Source organism: Panicum virgatum, chromosome 1K (assembly GCF_016808335.1).
Source record: "Panicum virgatum strain AP13 chromosome 1K, P.virgatum_v5, whole genome shotgun sequence".
Lineage (NCBI taxonomy): Eukaryota > Viridiplantae > Streptophyta > Magnoliopsida > Poales > Poaceae > Panicum > Panicum virgatum.
Genome location: NC_053136.1, coordinates 7,662,511 through 7,683,424, shown reverse-complemented (window position 1 = coordinate 7,683,424; position 20,914 = coordinate 7,662,511). Strand labels below are relative to the sequence as shown.

Sequence of the window (20,914 nt, the reverse complement as noted above, 5' to 3'; positions counted from 1 at the left end):
TTTCGGAAAAAGAAAATCACACAGTCAGCCACGTGGCAGCCTCTGGGCGTGCCACGTGTCATGCTGACATCAGCATGATGTCAGCACAGGGTCAGGTTCCGCTGACATCATCGTTGACTTGGTCAACGTTTACCAAGTCAACGGGTCCACGTGTCAGCGGGGTCAGCCGGGCCCACGTGTCGGCAAAACAGTGAGGCTGACAGGCGGGGTCCATGCTCAGGTTAAACCAGAAAAGAAAAAGGGAGGTGCGGCTATGCTCGTGGGCTTGAAGGTGTGCGGGCCGGCTCGAGTAACTAGGCTCGGCTCGAGAACTCGGCTCGTAGGCTGGCTCAAACTACTGGGCTCGGCTCAGGATAAAGGGGCTGGCTTGGGCTGCGGCTTGCAGGCCGGCGGGACGACGGCGGCCCACTCCTTCTCTTCTTCTTTTCTTTTTCTCCTCCTCCTTTCTTCTCTTCTTCTCTCGCAGACGCTCAGGGTCCACATGGCGGCGCCTTCATCTTCCACTGACAGCTCAGTCCCACTTGTCGGCGGTGGTTGGATCCGTTGCAGCTTGGTGATCCGGTGCGGCTGGTCCTCGTGTGTGTGTGCGCGTGCCCAAGCTCGCGGAACAGAACGGGGTGGCGGCGGCGGTGAAGCCTCCAGGCGGCGACGGCGGCGCGTCCTCCAGGCGGCGACGGCGGGGCTTCCGACAATGAAGCGAGCTCTTGGTGGCGGCACCTAGGTGGAACAATGCAAGGGCTAGGCCGCGGCGGCGGGTTCGCGACGGCGTTCGTGCTCAGCGACGCGCGCGTGCGCGGGAGGCCGCGACACGGCTCGCCGGCGTGTCCGAGGGCATGGTTAGGAGCAGAGCAAGGCCGGTGGTGAGCGAAGCGAACAAGGCCGGGCAAGGTCGAGGCACGACGGCAGACTCCGGGGTGGCGAGCAAGGAGAGGGCTAGGCAGGGCTTGAGCGGAGGCCGGAGTATTCGGTCTTTGCGAGGGGACTTGGGCCGGGCATGGTGGACTACGTTGCCACCGTGTTCATCCCAAGATGCTTTGTTGAAGGGGTCACGGAAGCTCACAATATTTCAGCTCATGGAACTTCAATTGAGATGGCAATCCAAGAAGTGGCGTACATGGCTATGGCGATTCTCCGCCAAGAAGTGATCGAGTTGGAGCGTCACCCATTCACTCACTTCCCAAATCAAGGACCATTGCAAGGTGTGAATGTGTTTGAGATGGGAATGGGAGGTGCTAGCTTGTATGAAAGACGTATGTCCGAGTTGGTGGCGACACAAGACCGAAGCCTCCGTTGCATTCGAGCGGAGTTAAGGGAGACAAGACGTCGGTTCAACGAGTTGCAACGCACCATGGATATGTATGTTCGCATGGGCCGCGTGCCTCAAGATGTGTTGTATGGGACCAATGATTACACCCCACATGAGGCGGCACCATTGGAGCTTTGCTTTCCTTTAGTTCAAGGCATATATCTTCCTCAACATGTGGTGGGGCAAGCACGTATGTCCAATGGGCTGCATGTGCGCCGCTTTGCCCCCACAACTTTGACTAGAGAGATCATCTTTGGAGGTGAACATGCACCCCTCTCTCACCCGGAGAACCCCGAAGACACCGGATCCCTCAATATCACCTTCTTGATGACTTCCCACCATACTTTCGCGAGAGGTCCCTATGGTCCCTTTTAAATATTTATGTAATCCTATGGCAGTTATGAGACTCCTCGAGTTATATAACTTGTTGTAATGTATCGCCTATTTTATGTAATCGAATAGTTAATTGGTGAGACCTAGTGAGACACTAGTTAGCTATATGCCTATGTAATGTACTACTATATATTATCTATGTGGACCTCCGTTATGTTAGTTGTGTGCCGTGTTATTTATGCGTATGGCTGCGACATGTCATCATTTATCATCACTCATGCATGTTTCTTTTAAGAATTTGGGGGTACTAGATATTTGATTGTGGTTACTTTCTATGGGTGATCATTAGTGCTGTCCAAAAATCCTTTAGTCTCATTGTTTCTTGATCCATCCTATCTATGATGTCAAATTCTATTCTCACACATTTGTGGTTGATATCTTACATAGTGTGCAATTTTCTTTGTGCAATTGTACTATATCAATTTTTCTTTCTCCCGGTCGCTAAATTCCTTTGTGGTTGGCGACAGGATGGCCGAAAACCCTGATGCCGGTGGTGAGAATGGCGAACCGCCTCTCCCTCCTCCTCCTCCCATGCACCCAACCCTTGTGGGAAATCCTTAGAAGGTCAGAGGAGAGCCGACAAACGCAAAATCAGATTATGCAAGCCATTGTGCAACACTTGGGTGGGCAGGGACATGGTGGTCAATGCCATGGTCATTCCGCTTTCATGGCCACCGACCCTCCTATCTTTTGTGGATCAAAGGAGCCTTTGGATGCTGATTTTTGGCTGCGTGCCATAGAGCAAAAATTTGGTCTTATTCAGTGCAATGATCAAGAGAAGGTCAATTATGCGGCTCATCAACTTCGTGATGCCGCAGGAGCTTGGTGGCATGGATACATGGCACAAGTTGGTGAAGGTCACCAAGTGACTTGGGCTGAATTTTGTGAGGCTTTTCGTGCATACCACATTCCCAAGAGTGTGCTCAATATTAAGAGGGGTGAGTTCCGTAGGTTTCGCCAAGGCAACAAGCCCGTGATGGAGTATGTCAACACCTTCAACTATCTTGCCCAATATGCTTTGGAGGATATCAACATGGATGAGAAGAAGCAAGATCATTTCATGAATGAGTTGTCTTTGAAGCTCCAATCTCATCTCTGCACCACGGATTTTCGGGATTTCAATGACATGGTTAGCAAGGCGATCAAGGCTGAGTACAAGATGAATGAATTTGAAAATGAGAATCGCAAGATTGATATGGAGAACCGCAAGCAGGCTGCCTCTTCTTCAACCGGTGGTAACCCGCAACTCCCCCGCACGAGACTTCCTCCTCCACCCCGTGCGCCGGGTTTTGGTGTTCCTCAATCCATGTGGATGGCACGCCGTCCTCCGGCTCCCCAAGGTCAACTTCCTCGTGCTATGGGGCAGCCGGGAGGCGGTGGTGGAAATACCTCTCATGGGCCATGCTTCAATTGTGGCGGGCAAGGCCACATCTCTCGTGAGTGTCCCTCTCCAAGAAAGGGTGGGGCTGGCAATACTCCAAATCCACCAACTCCTCCTCCTCGCCAAGATGGGAGGAATGGTCAAAATTCCAAACGTGGCAAGTTGAATCATATCACGGCGGAAGAAGCTAGTGAGGATATGCAAGTTCTTGTTGGTATGGTCTCTATCAATTCTAAACTCACTCGAGCATTATTTGATTCCGGTGCATCTCATTCCTTCATGAGTAAAAAGTTTGCCATAAAACATAATTTTCCTATCCGGGTAGTGCCTACTCCATTTATCATTGATGCTCCCGGAGCAACATTAGTATCTAAAGAAGTGGTCAATCTAGCTCAACTTGAAGTCTCGGGGCTGAGTTTCATGGTAAATTTTGTGGTCATTGATCTAGAAGAATTGGATGTCATTATTGGGATGAATTGGATGACTAACATGATGGGGTTATTCGGTGCGATCCTCGCTCTATTGAACTTAGGCACCCTTCCGAAGTGCGAGTTAATCTTTATCTCCATGAGAAACTTGATTCTCAACTTCATGCTCTTAATGCCACTATTTTGCCGGAGTTAGAGGCAATTCCGGTAGTGTGCGAATTTCCGGATGTATTTCCCGAGGAATTACCGGGGATGCCTCCCGACTGGAAAGTCGAGTTTGTCATTGAGCTACTCACTGGAATGGCCCCGGTATCTAAAAGGCCCTATCGTATGCCTCCCAATGAGCTAGCAGAATTGAAGAAATAATTGCAAATTCTTCTTGACAAGGGATTTATTCGTCCGAGCTCCTCACCTTGGGGGTACCCGGTTCTATTTGTCTCAAAGAAAGATGGTAGCCTAAGGATGTGTGTTGACTATCGACCGTTGAATGAAGTGACCGTGAAGAACAAATATCCTCTTCCTAGGATTGACATTTTATTTGACCAATTAGTGTGTGCTAAATTCTTTTCCAAGATTGATCTTCGCTTGGGATATCATCAAATTAAAATTCAAGTGGAGGATATTCCCAAGACTGCTTTCTCTACTCGATATGGGCTTTATGAGTACACAGTTATGTCATTTGGGTTAACCAATGCCCCGGCATATTTCATGTATCTCATGAATTCTATTTTCTTTGAAGAGCTTGATGTCTTTGTGGTGATTTTCATCGATGACATTCTTATCTTCTCCAAGACCGAGGAAGAGCATGCCGAGCATATTCGTATTGTTCTTCAAAAGCTCAGTGATCATCATCTCTATGCCAAGTTTAGCAAGTGCGAGTTTTGGCTCAAGGAAGTGGCTTTTCTTGGACATATCCTTTCGGAGAATGGTGTGGCAGTGGATCCAAGCAAGGTGAAGGATGTGCTTGATTGGAAGCAACCCCAAAATGTTAGTGAGATCCGGAGTTTTTTTGGACTTGCGAGTTATTACCGTAGGTTCATTGAGAACTTCTCCAAGATTTCCAAGTCTATGACCGAGTTGACAAAGAAGGGTGTGGAATTCAAGTGGACCGATGCTTGTGAGAATGCATTTCAAACCCTCAAGACCAAGCTCACCACTACTCCGGTTCTCGCTCAACCGGATATCACCAAGGGATTTGATGTATATTGTGATGCATCTAGAATCGGACTCGGTTGTGTTCTTATGCAAGAAGGCCGAGTCGTCACTTATGCTTCACGCCAATTGAAGCGTCATGAAGAAAACTATCCTACCCATGATCTTGAACTTACGGCCGTTGTTCATGCTCTCAAATTATGGCATCATTATCTTCTTGGAAATTCTTGCAATGTCTACACCGATCATCAAAGCCTCAAGTATATCTTCACTCAAGCGGAGCTTAATATGAGGCAAAGAAGGTGGTTGGAATTGATCAAGGACTACAAACTAGAAGTTCACTATCATCCCGGCAAGGACAATGTAGTTGCCGATGCCTTAAGCCGAAAAGTCCAATGCCATTCCTTGCGCACTCGATCCGGAGTCAACACTCTTTGTGAAGAATTCCGGAGGCTAAATCTCTCTATGGTAGAGTATGGGTCACTCACTTCTTTAGTTATCACTTCCAATCTCATTGATGAAATCAAGAAGGCTCAACTTGAAAACAAAGGCATGATGAAGCTTAGAGCTAGAATCAATGAGGACAAGCTCAAGTGTTTCCAGCTCGATGATCAAGGAATCCTTTGGTTTCGAAAAAATTTAGTAGTTCCCAAGAATTTTGAGCTTAGAAAGAAAATTCTGGATGAAGCTCATGAATCTCAATTTTCTATCCATCCCGGTAGTAACAAGATGTACCAAGATTTGAAGAAAAAATTCTGGTGGACTCGCATGAAGAGAGAAATTGCAAGCTATGTAGCCGAATGCGATGTTTTCCAAAGAGTGAAGACCGAACATCTTAAGCCGGCCGGAACTCTCCAACCTCTTCCTATTCCTTCTTGGAAGTGGGAGAATATATCCATGGATTTTATTACCGGGCTTCCTCGTACTCTCCATGGATACCATGCTATTTGGGTCATTGTGGATCGACTCATAAAATCCGCTCACTTTCTTCCAGTGAAGGCTAACTACTCAGTTGAGAAATATGCAGAGCTTTATATCACCAAGATTGTGTGTCTTCATAGAGTTCCTAAATCCATAGTCTCTGATAGAGGTCCTCAATTCACCGCTCGATTTTGGAAAAGTCTCCATGATGCTATGGGCACCGATCTCACTTTTAGCACAGCTTATCATCCTCAAACCGGTGGACAAACCGAGCGAGTCAATCAAATTCTTGAAGATATGCTCAGATCATGTGCAATTATTTATGGAAAAGGTTGAGATGAATGTTTGCCCTTTTCTGAGTTTTCATACAACAATAGTTACTAAGCAAGCATTGGGATGTCTCCATTTGAAGCTTTGTATGGGCGGAGTTGTAGAACTCCTCTCAATTGGTCGGAATCAGGAGAGCGAGTATACTTTGGCCCGGACATTGTTATGGAGGCCGAGGAAAAAGTGAAAACCATTCAAGAGCGATTACAAGCAGCTCAATCTCGCCAAAAGCGATATGCAGGCTGAGGAAGACGGGAGCTATATTTTAAAGTTGGTGATTATGCCTATCTCAAGGTTACACCTTTCAAGGGGACACAACGATTCCAAGAGAAGGGCAAGCTTGCTCCCCGCTATGTTGGTCCATTTCGGATTTTGGCAAGACGTGGGGTTGTCGCCTACCAATTGGAGTTGCCACAATCTCTATCAACAATCCACAATGTATTTCATATTTCACAATTGAGGAAATGCCTAAGAGTCCCTATAGAAGCCACCAATTATGAAGATATCGATATCCAACCAAATCTCTCTTACAAAGAGCATCCTATTTGAATTCTTGATCAAGCGGAGCGCAAAACTAGAAACAAGACCACCAAGTTTGTGAAGGTCCAATGGAGTCGCCATTCCGAGCATGAGGCCTCAAAATATTCGTCTCGCGGTTTCCAGATGAGTTCTGAAATTGGTTTTTTAATTAGTGTCCGAAAAATCCTCCCGACATCTGGTCAAATTATTAATTTGACAACCAAAAATTTTAGTTTGGGAACGCGCCCTTACTGCAATGTCCTCTTCTGTTAACAGCTAGCATGGGAAAAATATTCAGTAGAAACCACGTTTTCGATGAAACTTGAAAACCCATAAATGAACGAACCATACTTGCATGTACGGTCGCGAAAAAACCATACTTGCAGGTATTCAGAAAAATTGAAACGAATCACTTTCACAGTGCATCCATAGTTCATCAGACGATGCGTACATGCAGTTGACTTTGAGTCTACATGATCCAGGACATGTCGCTCAGATCAACTAGAGAGGCATGCCTCTGTTCCCGCTGGTTGCTTCTGATGAAGGGTTTACCGGTTTATCTGGCCCGGAACCACGCAGATAGCCCACCCGGCTAGTCTCCGTCAACTCGACGGCCGCGTTAAGCAATCTCTGGATCCATGGAAAAGACTCAAGAGTACCTGTCTTTGAAATTGATTTGCATGGATCGTCGTTCTCGGCGGTCGCGGATGTCGTCGTCTCAAGGAACGGTTGAACGAGGCGGCGAACAGTCCGACCAACTTGGCGTTGGAAATTCTCTCCTCTGGTCAAGAAAGCGCCGAGGCATTGGTCCTTCATTTGCTTGCTTGCAGGGCTGCTTGCACCTGCACCAGGCTGTGCTAGCTCGTGCACTTTCTCTCCTTCTAGTAGCATTGATCGCTGAGTTCCAACTAGTGGTGTGGTCCACCAGCAGCTAGCTTTCCGGCTGGGTCTTCTTTCCACAGATGGAGCCATTGCCATGCCACGCCATGGAATGGAATGGAACATTCTGCTGCCGAACACACTGTCACACTCACTCACACGCACGAGACTCCAGCTCCAATGGGATCGGCGCTCTCTTGCGTCCATGCTCCTAGCGTCTCCGGCGACGCGCAGCAGCCAGCTGCTCCGCCGGCCATGGTCATCGCCACCGACGGCTCGCTGAGGGAGCTCCCCATCTCGGACCCGCCACTCGCCTCTGTGTCCGACGTTCTCGGCAGCGCCGACGCCGCCGCGTCGCCGGCCTTCTTCGTGTGCAACTCCGACGCTTCTACGCGCCAATTTACACATACCTGCAAAAGTGATAAACAAGAGGAATACCCCTTAGTGGCAGTTCAGACATGATGTTTCTGTCTTCTATTTTCTGGGAAGCCTTGGCACTCTGTTCTGAGAAGACTTATTTCTGAGAAGCCTCAGCTACTATTAACCACACTAGCTGACAAACTGAGTAACTGACATCGTCGAAGCAGAACTAATCATGAAGCATTCGAGCAGCTTTTCATCAGTAAGCAAAGGTCAGAGCAACCTAATACGGAGTAGTAATCTTCAATGGTGGGGAAGCAGCTCCATGTTTCAGGTCCAAGATGCAGAGAACCTGCTTCTTCTGATTGCACCGTGCCGCCATGCTCCCACTGAAGAATGTAAATACATTGCTGAATCCTAAGTGTAGCTTTAAGGCCTGAAATCTTATATCTTTTTTCCTGTGTTAGTGAACCAAACAATGTTCAGTGAAGCCTAACGTAGAGGTAAATATCCACACTGTCACTGAAAGGTCAGCTCTCAGCTGAATGTGTGAGAGCACTGGTCACCTCCTGATTACTGAACACGGCACAGGCAAGGATTCCTTCATTCCTTGGTTCTCACAATGGTTGTGGCTTGCGAATTCAAAGGCGTTCTCTTTGAACAAGAATTTGTTCAGTCTTATGTCCAATTTTACTTTCCCAAAAAAATGGCTTATTTCTGTTTGCTCCCCATTTCTTTGCTGAAATGAAAAATGGTACCCGTTTGCACATACCTGCAAAATTGACAAACAAGAGGAATACCACCCCTTATTCAGTCCAAACATGATGTTTCTGTCTTCCATTTTTGGAAATCCTTGGTACTCTCTTCTGAAAAGACTTGCATCGTCCAAGCAGAACTAACCATGTAGCACTCGATCAACTTTTCAGTAAGCAAAGGTCACAGTCACAGCAGCCTAATGGTTTCTGAATCATGGGGAAGCAGCTCCCGGACATGTTTGCGATGCCATTTCCAGTAATCACCAATCAGGAGGAGGTGATCAGTGCTCTCAAAAGTTTTACCGAGACTCCGAGAGGCCTGCTCCCGGAGGATGGTACTTTTTTTTTGACAAAGGATGGTGTGTGTCGATGGGAGGGCTGATGATCCAAGAAATGAGAAAGCTCTTGTTCTGCATTTGTTGTTTCGGCAGTAGTCCTGTGTGCATTCAGACTTTGCACAAGTGTGCGCCATTTTGTGCCCTGAGCTGGGTCTAAAACCTGAAAACGTTGGCGTAAATACGCTAAGAAGCTAAGTTTAACTCTGTCCTGTTTGCAAGCTACGCATAAAGCTAATACGATGATCCGGTTAGATAGGCTAAAGTAGTTTTTCGCTTAAAAAATGTAATGTGTTGTTCCGGCGAAAGAAAGAACTAACCGAAGTGGCAATTTGAGAGGATTTGTTTGTACTAGTAATCAATTCGGGGCCTCCGGATATATTCGGTAGATGATTTTTTACATTTCCCCTAGAGCAATTGTAACACAAATTGATGAATCGATGATACATTTCCTCATTCTTTCTACCATAATAACACAGCTCGATCCCAAATCGTCCCCAATTCTATGCAATCTTTTAAGCTCTTTAAGCTCTATATAGGCTAATCTCTTCTACCTCCCGACCATCGACGATCCGGAGGTGCCGTAGTCGGATGGATCCCAGTCCAGCGTCGAGTTGTACACGGCCGAGAGCGAGACGAACACCTCGTCCATGGCCGGCCGCACGCGGGGCTCCCTCGCCACGCACCGCAGCGCCAGCGCCGCCACGGCGAGCGCGAGGTCCACCGGGTAGTCCCCGTGCAGCCGCGGGTCCGCGAACGCGCGCACCTTGGCCCGGTCCACGCCCTCGCCGCCGCCCGCCGCCAGCGCCGCCTCCGCGGCCTCCCAGAGCAGCGCCTCCCCGCCCGTCTCGGCGTCCGCGAACGCGGCCTCCTTCCCGGAGAGCAGCTCGAGGAGGATGACCCCGAAGGCGAACACGTCGAGCTTGTGCGTGATGAGGCCGTGCTCGAGGTACTCGGGCGCGAGGTAGCCCTGCGTGCCCACGACGTGGCGCGTGAGCTGCGCGCCGCCGTCGGCCGCGGTGACCGCGCGCGCCAGCCCGAAGCTCGAGACCTTGGCGCGGAGGTCGGCGTCGAGGAGGACGTTGCTGCTCTTGAGGTTCTTGTGCACGCACGGCGGGTTCGTGTAGTTGTGGAGGTAGTTGAGCCCGTCGGCGACGTCGAACGCCACCTGCACGCGCTGCCTCCACCGGAGGGTGTGGCCGCCGCCGCCGCCGCCGCCGCCGCCACCGTGGAGCCAGTCGCTGAGCGCGCCGTTCTCCGCGAACTCGAACACGAGGTAGGTGTCGCCGCGGTGGACGCAGAGGCCCGAGAGGCGGACGAGGCAGGAGTGGTTGACGCGCATCAGGATGCCGACCTCGCCGCTGACGTCGCCGGCCACGCGCTTCACCGCCGCCGCGTCGCCGTTGATGACGGCCCGGTACACGGACGTGCCCGGGACCTGCCGCTCCTCGGCGAACCCCGCGGTGGCCTTCTCCAGCTCCGAGTACTTGTACACCGTCAGCGCCTCCACGGCCCCGCGAACGTCGCTCGCCACCAGCGACCTCGTCGCCGACGACGACGAGGACGTCGCCGTGTTAGTGGTCTGCTTCCCCGAGGCAAGGGCGCCGTACTCCGCCGACGAGGACACGTCGATGACCACCTTCCCCTGACGGCCGGTTTCCCCATCCCCAAACCGCTGCTGCCGCCGCCGCCGGGCCCGTAAGAGGAGCAGGCCGAGAATTCCAGCCAGCGCGAGAGCGCCGCAACCCAGGCCGACCCCGACGCCGACCCACTTCCCGCTCCCCGATCCGCCCGACGGCGAGGGCGGGGTCGGGGCCGGCGGCGGCGGCGGCGGCGCCGGGGACGCGAGCATGTCCGGCGTGGGCGGGGCCCTGAGCGGGATGAGCAGCGTGGTGAAGGGGAATATGATCTGGTCGGCATCGAGGCTGTTGGCCTCGAGCACCTCCCGCGCGGTGACGCGGAACCTGGCGGCGATGGAGGTGACGTCGTCGCCCCAGGTGACGAGGTAGGAGAGCAGGTGGCGGACGCCCCTGGCGGCCTGCGCCGGGGACGGGCAGGCGCAGCGGAGCGGGACGGTGAGGTTGTTCCCCTCGACGAGGCCCCGGCTGTCGTGGAGCGGGTTCTGCGCGATGAGCGCCTGGCAGGTGGTGAGGCCCTGGTAGGTGAGGTTGGCGAGGATGAAGTAGGTCTCGCCGGCGAACTGGATGGTGTAGGAGGCGTTGTGCTGGAAGTAGCCGCCGGGCGTGCAGGCGCAGGGGACGGGGGCGAGCACGAGGCTGGAGGCCGGGAGCGGGGACACCGCCGGGACGCCGCCGGTCGCGGCGGCCGTGGCGGGGACGGAGGCGTTGAGGAGGTAGGAGATGGAGACCGGGGATGAGTAGAGCGGCGGCGAGGCGCGGAAGACGAGGTACGAGTCGCAGGCCCGCGCGGAAGCCGTGGTGGCGTTGCAGACGTAGCCGAGGACGGAGCTGGCGTTGGTGGCGTAGCAGGCGTTCTGCTTGTTGGCCTCGTACTCCTGCTGCCCCCGCGCCGGAGCCGCGGCGAGGAGGAGGAGGAGGAGGAGCGGGAGCGCCGCCGCGGGGAGCCCCGGTGGACGCGGCATTGTTCGGTTGGGAATGGGAGGCGCTGGGAGTGGGACGGAGGGGGCGGGGCTGGGTGGGTATGTGAGGAGCGCGGCGGCCGGCGGTGACCGGGGCGGTCGGTCAACAGACAAGCGGTCGGTCAAGGCTGCGCAGGAATGGGGGCGGCTTGGGTTCCGGCGGTCTCTGTTTTCCCGCAAGCCCCGCAATGGCTGGCCGCTGGCGGTGGCGACTGGCGAGCGGGTGGGGAACTGGACACCTATGGAGGCCCGTTGCGTTGGCAGGTCAACACGGCACACCGAGTCAACTCTTCCGTGCTTCACTATGAATCATTTATGAAGCTATGATTGTACCCAACTGCAACTTTTTTTAGAGCAAACTGCAACTGATGAGGCACAAAACAAAACAATCCGTCGCTCGCGAAGCGGAGGAAATGCAGACATCACCGTTCGCCAGCATCCGTTGACAGTAGCGGGCTGAGCTAGTCACGTCCAGTTTGGCAAGCAGTACTAGACTACTAGTACTCGGGACTCGGGAGGGGTGGAGTACAGATCAGATGCTCCCTCGGTTCCTAAATAAATGCCGCCGTTGGAGTGTGTATAGTAAATTTAACTTGATTTATAGAAAATGTATATTTGTATATTCAAATAAATTTATTAAAATAACTAGAATAAAAGATCTTTTTATTGATATTAATTGTGTATCATAAATATTAACAAATTTTAATACAACTCCGTCTTGGAATGTAGAGCATTCTAGATTTTTATAGGCAGATTATGGAGATAGAGTAAAGATGCATGAATCCCTCATTATTGTATTGTTCAATTAATTATTTAAATTTCAGCGATCCACACTAATACCAAGAAGATTAGCATGTTTTTTTTACCCCTTCGCCCACCGAATTTCTTTACAAAACTAACACCAAAATCAAACAGATTAGCATGTCTTTTTATTCAAAAAAAATCCTAAGATACTTTATACTAGGATATAAATTTTAAACCCTCCAACACTTACATTTCAGACTAGATAAATATTTAGGGAGAGAGGGATAGTAGCTAGTGACCATGGTTCTACATGTATCTCGGCCATTTTCTCCGGTATGGGTGGGCAGAATACCCGAAACCCGAACCCGAAAAACCCGAGCCCGAGCTCGAAAAACCCGAACTCTAATTCGGGTTCCAATCCACGGTACCCGAAATTATTACAGATAATTCGGGTATCAGACCACGGTACCCGAATTACCCGAAAAACCCGATATTAAAGAAATCTTACCTGAAATTCTACCTTGTGCTTGCAATTTCAGCCCAGTCAGCCCAAATTCTTGTAGCTTCGCACGGCACACGAAGACCAAAATCTTATCCAGAGTCTTCTTTCCTCACCGTCAAGACACAGAACAAAAAAATCTTCCGTCTCTCTCATCTATCATCTCTCGATCTCTCTCTTGATCTATCGATATCTCCCTGCAGCGATGAATCTGTGCCCCGCGACGGCACATCTGCACACCCCCCGCGGCCCTGCCGGCTAGACCTGGGCATGGGTCACCCGACCCGAACAACCCGACCCAACCCGCCCAAAAAAAACCCGACCCGACCCGACCCGAGCTACGTGGCGGGTGGGCGCGGGCTGTATTTTTTGACCCGCAATAATCAACGGGCCGGGCACGGGCCGTGATTTTTGACCCAAAACCCGACCCAACCCGAAAAAACCCGACCCAAATGCCAAAAAACCCGACCCAACCCGAAAAAAACCCGACCCGACACGCCCGCGCAGGGTGCACGGGCCAACCCGACCCGACCCGGTGATAGGTAGGGGTCGGGCGCGGGCCGTCCTATGCGACCCGTGACCCGACCTTGACCCGACCCGAACCCGACCCGACCCGACGTTTGCCCAGGTCTACTGCCGGCCAGCCATTGGCCTCCCGTCGGCCGCCGTTGTGCCTCTACCGGGTAACGATTCCTCACGCACGGCCCCGTGCCCGATCTGAGCTGGGTCGATTTGAATCCATGGCATTGTAAGGCTCATGGTCGCAGGACTGCAGGAGCAGATCGATGACGTGTGCTGGAGGAGCACCGGAGGCTTTCCATCGGTGGGGATCGGGGGCCGGGGGCGCTAGTTCTTGACTACGCTTCCGTCGGTCGCCGCCAACATTGGGGAGCTTGTCGGGTATTTCGAGGATATCCGAATCCGAACCCAAATTTTCGGGGGTTTTTTGACAATTTTCGGGTAGCAATTTTGAAAATTCAAAATTTTAAAAATTCGAATTACTCAACCCGAAATTTTCGGGTAACCCGAATGCCCACCCACCGGACATCTCAGTTGCTTTACCCCCTCGTAGTGTGGTGATTGATGCCTCTCTCCGATGCAGGTTATCAGGAGGTAAAACAACTAAAAAAATGCTAACGGTAAACCGGTCCTGGTGCTAGACGATGTCCAGAAGCTAGCGGCCGCAGATCGCGACGTGCACGATACGTGTGCGCCCGGTCAAAGGCGACGACGAAGGCCATGGCCCAGGCGCAACGGATTCGCTTTTTGGCCCCGTGACACACGGACGACGCGGCGAGACCCGTTTGTTCGTTCGCTGCTAGCGACCGGAGCGGGGGGGGGGGGGGGGGGGGGGGGGTCCGTCGCTGTACGGCTCGCGTAAATCCGGCTGGCGGGTTGGCGCGGTCAATTTCCTCAACCTACGTCCTACGGTAAGCAATTGACCAGTTCACCGGTGTCGCTTCCTCCTACGACTACTATAGTGCTCGCCAACTTTACAGCGTGCAGAAGAAGAAGAATTAGGGTTTTGATAGGCCGTTTAGTTGCCAAAAATTTTCACCTCCCCTTTGAACACATGTATGAAACATTAAATGTAATTAAATAATAAAATTAATTACACAGTTAGGATGTACACGACGAGACGAATCTTTCGAACATAATTAGTGCATGATTAACCATAAGTGCTACAGTAACCCGCATATGCTAATGATGCGGTCAAAGATCTCAAAAGATTCGTCTCGCGGTTTTCCAAGTGAGTTCTGAAATTAGTTTTTTAATTAGTGTCCGAAAAACTCTTCCGATATCTAGTCAAAGTTTCGATTTGACATCCAAAATTTTTTATTTTTGGAACTAAACGGGCTATGAGACTTGTAGTTTGTACTTCCACGAAACGAGCAAGCCCGTTCGGTTGCGCTTGCAGGGGCTGGGCTGGCTGGTTCCGTCGCTGATTCCATCCAGCGCTGGTTGTCTGGTGCTATGTGTCGCCGCAGGCAGAGCCGCAGCTGCCTCGGTGCCACTTACGTCGAGACGGGCGGTGTTACTCACTCGTCAACCACGACTCGAGTGCGAGGACGGAACCAGCCAGCCCAGGCCCAGCAAGCGCAGCCGAACAGGCTTGAGAGAGGAAAAAAATAAAATCCGGGCTGAGCTTAAACGGGCTCCCAAGGCCCAGAGCATCACTCGGGGCCCAACCTCTCCCATACGACTGTTGGGCTGCAGCTGTGTGATCCAGCCCAGCGACTCGCCTCCCACCCCACCGCCGCATCAAACCAACCAACCGAGAGAGCCGATCAGACAAAAATCCCGCCGCTCGGCGCTCGCCCTGCAACCGCAAACCACATCCCCGCACGCTTCCCAACCAACCCAAACAGATAGCATTCCGTCGAACACCTCGCCTCGCCTCCAATGGCCGCCGCTGCCACCGCATCCCTCCTCACCGTCTCCCCCGCGGCCTGCAAGCGGTTCGTCCTCTCCTCCCCGTCCCTCTCATTCTCCTCCCACCGCCCCGCCGCCCCCGCCGGGCCCGGGCTCCGCCTCCGCGCCGCCGCCTCGAGGGCGGCGAGGAGGCGGCGGGCGTCCCGCGTCGCGGCGACCATCGCGGTGGGCGACAAGCTCCCTGACGCGACGCTGTCCTACTTCGACCCGGCCGACGGGGAGCTGAGGACGGTCACGGTGGGGGAGCTGACGGCGGGGAAGAAGGCCGTCCTCTTCGCGGTGCCCGGCGCGTTCACGCCGACGTGCTCGCAGAAGCACCTCCCGGGGTTCGTGGAGAAGGCGGCGGAGCTGCGGGCCAAGGGGGTGGACACGCTGGCGTGCGTGTCGGTGAACGACGCGTTCGTGATGAAGGCGTGGGGGGAGGCGCTGGGGGTGGCGGGCCCCGACGCCGTGCTGATGCTGTCGGACGGCAACCTGGAGCTGACGCGCGCGCTGGGCGTGGAGATGGACCTCTCCGACAAGCCGGTCGGGCTGGGGGTGCGGTCGCGGAGGTACGCGCTGCTGGCGGAGGACGGCGTGGTGAAGGTGCTCAACCTCGAGGACGGCGGAGCGTTCACCAGCAGCAGCGCCGAGGACATGCTCCAGGCGCTCGGGTGAGCAGCAGGCCCGTCGGCGTCTTCTTGTCGTCGGCTACTCGAGAGCATCATGTCGTCCTCGTCGTCGTCGCTGGGGAGAGTTTTTCTTTTTTCTTTTTTTTTTATATATAAACAACTAGGCAAGAGCACTGTCGATGCATCTAAGAGAGAAAGCAGAATTTACAGTTAAAACAAAGAGTTGTGATTACGCGAAACAAAATGAACTCCTCGACTCATGATTACAGCTAATCCCATCGGGCCATTCCCCGTCCCATCTCTAAAACACGATTCTGGTGTTATTTCCTGGCACAACATCATGCCACGTCAGCAAAAAAAATCATGGCTGTCGATCCAGCGACCAACGCCCCGCGGCCAGCCGAGCACGTCCTCCCCGCGGCCGGCTCCCGCATGCGCCGACCGCCGCCGCGGGCCGCGCCTCCCGCCGCCACGCCATGTCCTCCACCGCAGCGCGCGGGCCTCCACCAGCGCGCGCATGGCCCACATCGGATTCGGCCGTGGACGGAGGAGGGAGGAGGGAGGCGAGCGGCGGGCTCCAGGCGAGGGAGGGGGACGAGGACAAGGGAAGAGGCCCGCCGCCTCCCGTAGGGCCGCCGCCGCGCGCTCCGGCCGCCGTGCGGGAGCTCGACCGCTGCCGCTCCGCCCCTGCTCCTCCACCTCCTCCACTGCCGCTCCGCCCCGCCGCTGCGCTCCCGGCCGCCGCAGGGGAGGGCCGCGCCGGCGCTCGAGAGGAGGTGCCGAGCTCGCTCACGGCCGCAGCAGGGGAGGGCCACGGCCGCTCGGCCTGCTCGCCCACGGCGGCGCCGCTCGCCCGGCCACGGCGGTGCGGAGCTCGCCCGCCCGGAGCCCACCAGGAGGGAGCTCACGGCAGCACGGAGCTCGCCCACACGACGCGGATCCCACGGCATCGCGGAGCTCGCCCGCCCGGAGCACGGCACGAGGGAGCTCAACTGCGAGGCCCACCGCTCGCCGCGGCCCTGCGCGCCCCGTGAGCCGCCCGCCGCCACGCCATGGCCTCCACTGCAGCGCGCGCCGGCACGGATCCGGCCGCCACGGCCATGGACAGAGAATGGAGGAGGAGAGAGACGGCCCGCAGGCTCGGGGACCTCGCGGGCCGAGGTTTGCCGCTTCACCACTTTCCGTCCGCCTCCATCTTCTGCCTGCGCGACCGCACCCCTGCTCCCCATCATCCGCCTCCGCTGCCGACCCTCCGCTCCCCACAAGGGCCGCGGGCTCCCGTGATGCTCCCGATGTAGAGGCCCTGCTCCCTGTCGTAGTGCCGTCGCCGCCTCCACGAATGCGCGTACCGCTACTCTGGAGCCGTCGAGAAGCGTGAGCCATCACTAGGCCAATCGAATCGCCTCGGAGCCTCAGAGGAAGCATGTGCTCTGAGTGCCTCTCCTTCGCTCAAGTGCTCAACTGCATCTGCCCATGCCTCCTTGCCTCCGGGGAGGACCTCGTCGGCGGCGGCTGCCGTCGCGGAAGATGCCTCCCTCCCTCTGCACGCAGGCCCCCGCTGGGATCGAGCGCCGCCGGCCACAGCTGCAAGTAATCACGTAAGCCTCTTTCACTTTGCTAACATAGAGATCTCGTTAACTAATTAGCTTCTGTGCACGTGGCCACGATCCAATTCTCGGGTTGCAAGTGGCGCGGGTTTCGCGATAAGCCCGCTGGGCTACGCTGCGCCGCCAGCCCACAAAATCCCGCATCCCAGCCCACAACGCCGAAGCGTTTCGCGGTAACCCGCACGGCCCAGCGGCGCCGCATAACCCGCTCCCCGCTTCCCTGGCGAACTCTAGCGCCGCCATGGCGAGTCCCTCGGCTCGACCTCCGCTGCCTCCCGTTCCTACGCCTGCTCCGCGTGCGTCGCCTCCATTGATGCCGGCGCCAGCGCCCGGATCCGCGCCAGCGCCATTGAGATCTGGGCTCATGGTCGCAACCTCTGGTCCCTCGGTGATGCTGTCTCCACTGCCGCCGCCACCTGCTTCGTCGCCCGCAGCAGCACCTGTGCCGGTGCCCTTGGTTGGCATGAAGACCGGCGGCGGCATCCTCCTCCCGGAAACATCCAAGCAGCAGGTTCTCTCCCGTCTTGCCCTTTCGATTCTTTCTTTCTTTCTTTCTTTCTTTCTTTCTTTCTTTCTTTCTTTCCTTCCATCCCTTTTACTTTTTAATACTGAAGGATAGGCACATGAATCTGTCATCTGTGGTCTTAATACTTCCCTTGGATCTTAGAAAAGGATAGTATATCTGTCGATTCTACGGCGTCGTGTGCCGGGTTTGCGCCTCCGCTCAGGCGGCGACTCCGCAAGGGGGCTTTTAGGCTTCTATAAGCACATGAGTTAGTATGTTTGTGCTGTAGCATGTGGGTATGCAGTAGTTTCGATGCATACTGCTACTATGTGATGCTATGGAGACTAATTTGACTCAGTTGCATCCTCTGTTTTTACATAACAACCATCTTCTGAACATTCTAATTTGACAAGTATGTTGTTCCAACATCCTTGGATGGTATATGTTTTGTGATTGTGAATTCTTTTGCCTCAAAGAACCTGCTATCCTTTTTGGAAGGGAAAGAATCTGCTATCGCTAACATCAACCATGGCAACTGGTATTAGAGTGCACTATTCTGTGACAACACGTTCATCCCCTCGCTTGGATATACCCCTACAAACTAACAATTTTGGTTTGCTTCGGTGCTTAAAGTCTTATGTACAGGCTCTAGTACCAGCAAACCTGCTTGTAGTGAAGCTGTGTTTGCTAACAGTTGCTAACTCTGAACTTGTGTACTGACAGATTCAATTCTTATCAAGTGCTTTCTAATTTTGTCTATATATGCAGGCTGAGGGAGATGCACTGAAGTGTAAGGTCTCTAGCGTGAAGAGGGCAAGTGATGGATCCAAGTGTAGTGCTAATAGATTAGTGTGGTTCTGTAATGTATAATCCATTTTAATCTTTTCAGAAACTCACCGATGTCATCATCCGATCCTGGAGCATATTTGGATTTTGATGTAGTGTTGAAAAATCTGGAGCATATAGTTGTTATAGGCTTTTTATACATGTATGGTGTTGCAAAATCTGGATCATAAGCTTGTTATACTTGGAGCTTAGGCTTGCTAGCATGAGCGCCTGAGCGGTCTTCACTGCTAGCTTGCTAGCGTGGGTGGTCGCGGCGGCAACTGGCGGCGCTATGCAGGCCGCCGCAAAGCCTGCAAACACTTGCGGCGTGATGTGGGCTGCCGCAATTGCCCGCGTGACAGCTTGCGGCACGTGCGGATGTGGGGCGGGCAGCCCACATCCGGCCCACTTGCATCTTGATCCAATTCCATGGAGCACAGCGCCATCCATGCATCAGGCTGGCATGGCGGACACTGCTCAGTGATGCTCGTTGCGTCTCCGCCACAAGAAGCTGATCAAGGTCTAGCTCTTCTTACACATTACTGATCTATGAATTAAATCCACCTGTCTTGATTCGCGGACACATGAAAAAGTGTTACCTTTTCTTTGTTGATCTTATCTTGTTGACACATTTGATTTGACTTCTCTAAATCTGCAATCTTCGATGCCTTTTATTTGATCTTACGAAAAGGATTCAGAGAAACAGAGCAAAGATTTAGATGACTGAAAATTTTCGGCCTCAAAATCGACATGTTCCGGAGCTCCATGTTATGGATGGGACGGTATACCAGATTCGCCATAAGCGCTCACGCGGCTGATTAGTATAAATTTTCAGTTTGTTAACTCTGGGAAGGAAACATTGTTAGCCTAAGATTTGGGTTGTCAGCAGATTTATTAGCGGCCATATATATATGGCCAGGACTCTATGAGATATTCTTAAGCAAGGTAACATATTGTTACCCCTTGCACACCCAATTAGATTGGCAGTAACCATTTGTCCTTTGTTTTGAGTGTGTGATTAACTGCAGGGCAAATAGATTGATCAAGAATCTATCCTCCCGTGTTGCCATTCCTTACTACATTGCATGAATGAAACGAGTCTAACGGAAATTGCAGCAGGTGCCAACCTCTTTGAATCTCCTAGGTTTCCATAAATAAGAATTTGCAATCCTCTTTTATGAAGTTGAAATTGTCCTTTGAATATTATTTAGCTTTTATTATGGCTAGATTTCCTCTCTCACTCGGATATCTATTGACAAGACATGCATTTTTTTTTGTTACTTTCTGTCTTTCTGAAGTTGGCGTGATCTGAATTATGCTTCCTTGCATTGTCCTTGCCGCCACCAGCGCTAACCACATAAGAGGGGACATAATTCATCCAGACAATTCAATATTTTGATCTGTTGTGAATGGTGAACCAATGTTTTTACATTGACTGCCGTTTAATGAGTGTCCAGGCAGTTAAGGGATGACACATGAAATCTATGTGGGGGCTTATTGCCTTCTTATTTGTTGTTTTTCACCTTAGTGTTCTAATATGGTGACCTTCCTAATTATAGGACAATGTACTTCTTTTATTTGCCCATTTCAATGTTCAGTCAGTGATGTGAAGATAAGTGCTAGGGCAGAGTTTAAATATCTAAATAGTTGCATTAACAAACCGTCTGACTAAGTTCATTTTGGATCTACCTTAGTGGGAGCTACTAAAATTAGATGCGTACCATAATTGTCATTTTGGCTTTATTACTGTTGTACATTGACAGCTAAAATTGTCATCTCTTTCGCATGGTGGACTTCGGACTTTGCGCAAGATAGTTGCAATCAGAATTCAATATGGAGCCCAAACTGATGAAATGGGAGTATCAGCATTCAGCCATGAATATTAACTAGCACAAGATAAAAGGGACATCCCTTGGTTTGGTATCATCAATGGGAAAACTCTATCATGTGCTGTAAATAAACGGCGAGCTGTTTACAAATGTTTTGTTTATGTTGTTTCAGGAACCAAGTAACACGGTGGCAATAAGTTGGATGAAGAAGCACAACCAACTGACCAGTTGGAAATTGCGTGCACTATCGCTCCACTGCATCAGGGTGAAAATTAGACTGCTGGTTTGCATTGTCTTAAGACAGCGTAGTACACAAGATGTGGAATTGTCGGTGCTGCGACAGTAGTAATAGGCAAGCTTTGCAGTAACCAAGATCTACAGTTATGTGCAGAGCTAGGCTTGGTCGGACTAACCTGCAACCTGGTTTCACAAACTTACTCATATTTGCTTAAATCATGTAACTGTGCTGCCGTGCGCTTAGAAAGTTTGATGCGAAGTTCTAGAGC

General features: G+C 52.5%; 2 protein-coding genes across 4 annotated transcripts; one reads left to right on the top strand and one right to left on the bottom strand.

Annotated features, from left to right (window-relative positions):
• Window positions 1-8,760: 8,760 nt before the first annotated feature.
• LOC120648581 (protein LYK5-like) lies at window positions 8,761-11,568 on the bottom strand. The gene has a single exon (XM_039925321.1). It carries the CDS (start codon window positions 11,356-11,358, stop codon window positions 9,307-9,309), a length of 2,052 nt encoding a protein of 683 aa, XP_039781255.1. The 5' UTR covers window positions 11,359-11,568; the 3' UTR covers window positions 8,761-9,306.
• A 3,320-nt stretch (window positions 11,569-14,888) lies between these two features.
• LOC120648557 (peroxiredoxin-2E-2, chloroplastic-like) lies at window positions 14,889-20,914 on the top strand. 3 transcript variants are annotated; one of them, XM_039925313.1, is made up of 3 exons: window positions 14,889-15,684; window positions 18,523-19,099; window positions 20,581-20,914. In XM_039925313.1, exons 1-2 carry the CDS (start codon window positions 15,002-15,004, stop codon window positions 18,539-18,541), a joined length of 702 nt encoding a protein of 233 aa, XP_039781247.1. In that variant the 5' UTR covers window positions 14,889-15,001; the 3' UTR covers window positions 18,542-19,099; window positions 20,581-20,914. The 3 variants fall into 3 exon arrangements, 2 of the variants coding, with proteins under 2 accessions (XP_039781247.1, XP_039781242.1); XM_039925308.1 differs by having other exon boundaries at window positions 18,523-20,499; XR_005664998.1 differs by lacking the exons at window positions 14,889-15,684; window positions 20,581-20,914 and adding an exon at window positions 17,427-17,760 and having other exon boundaries at window positions 18,523-19,192.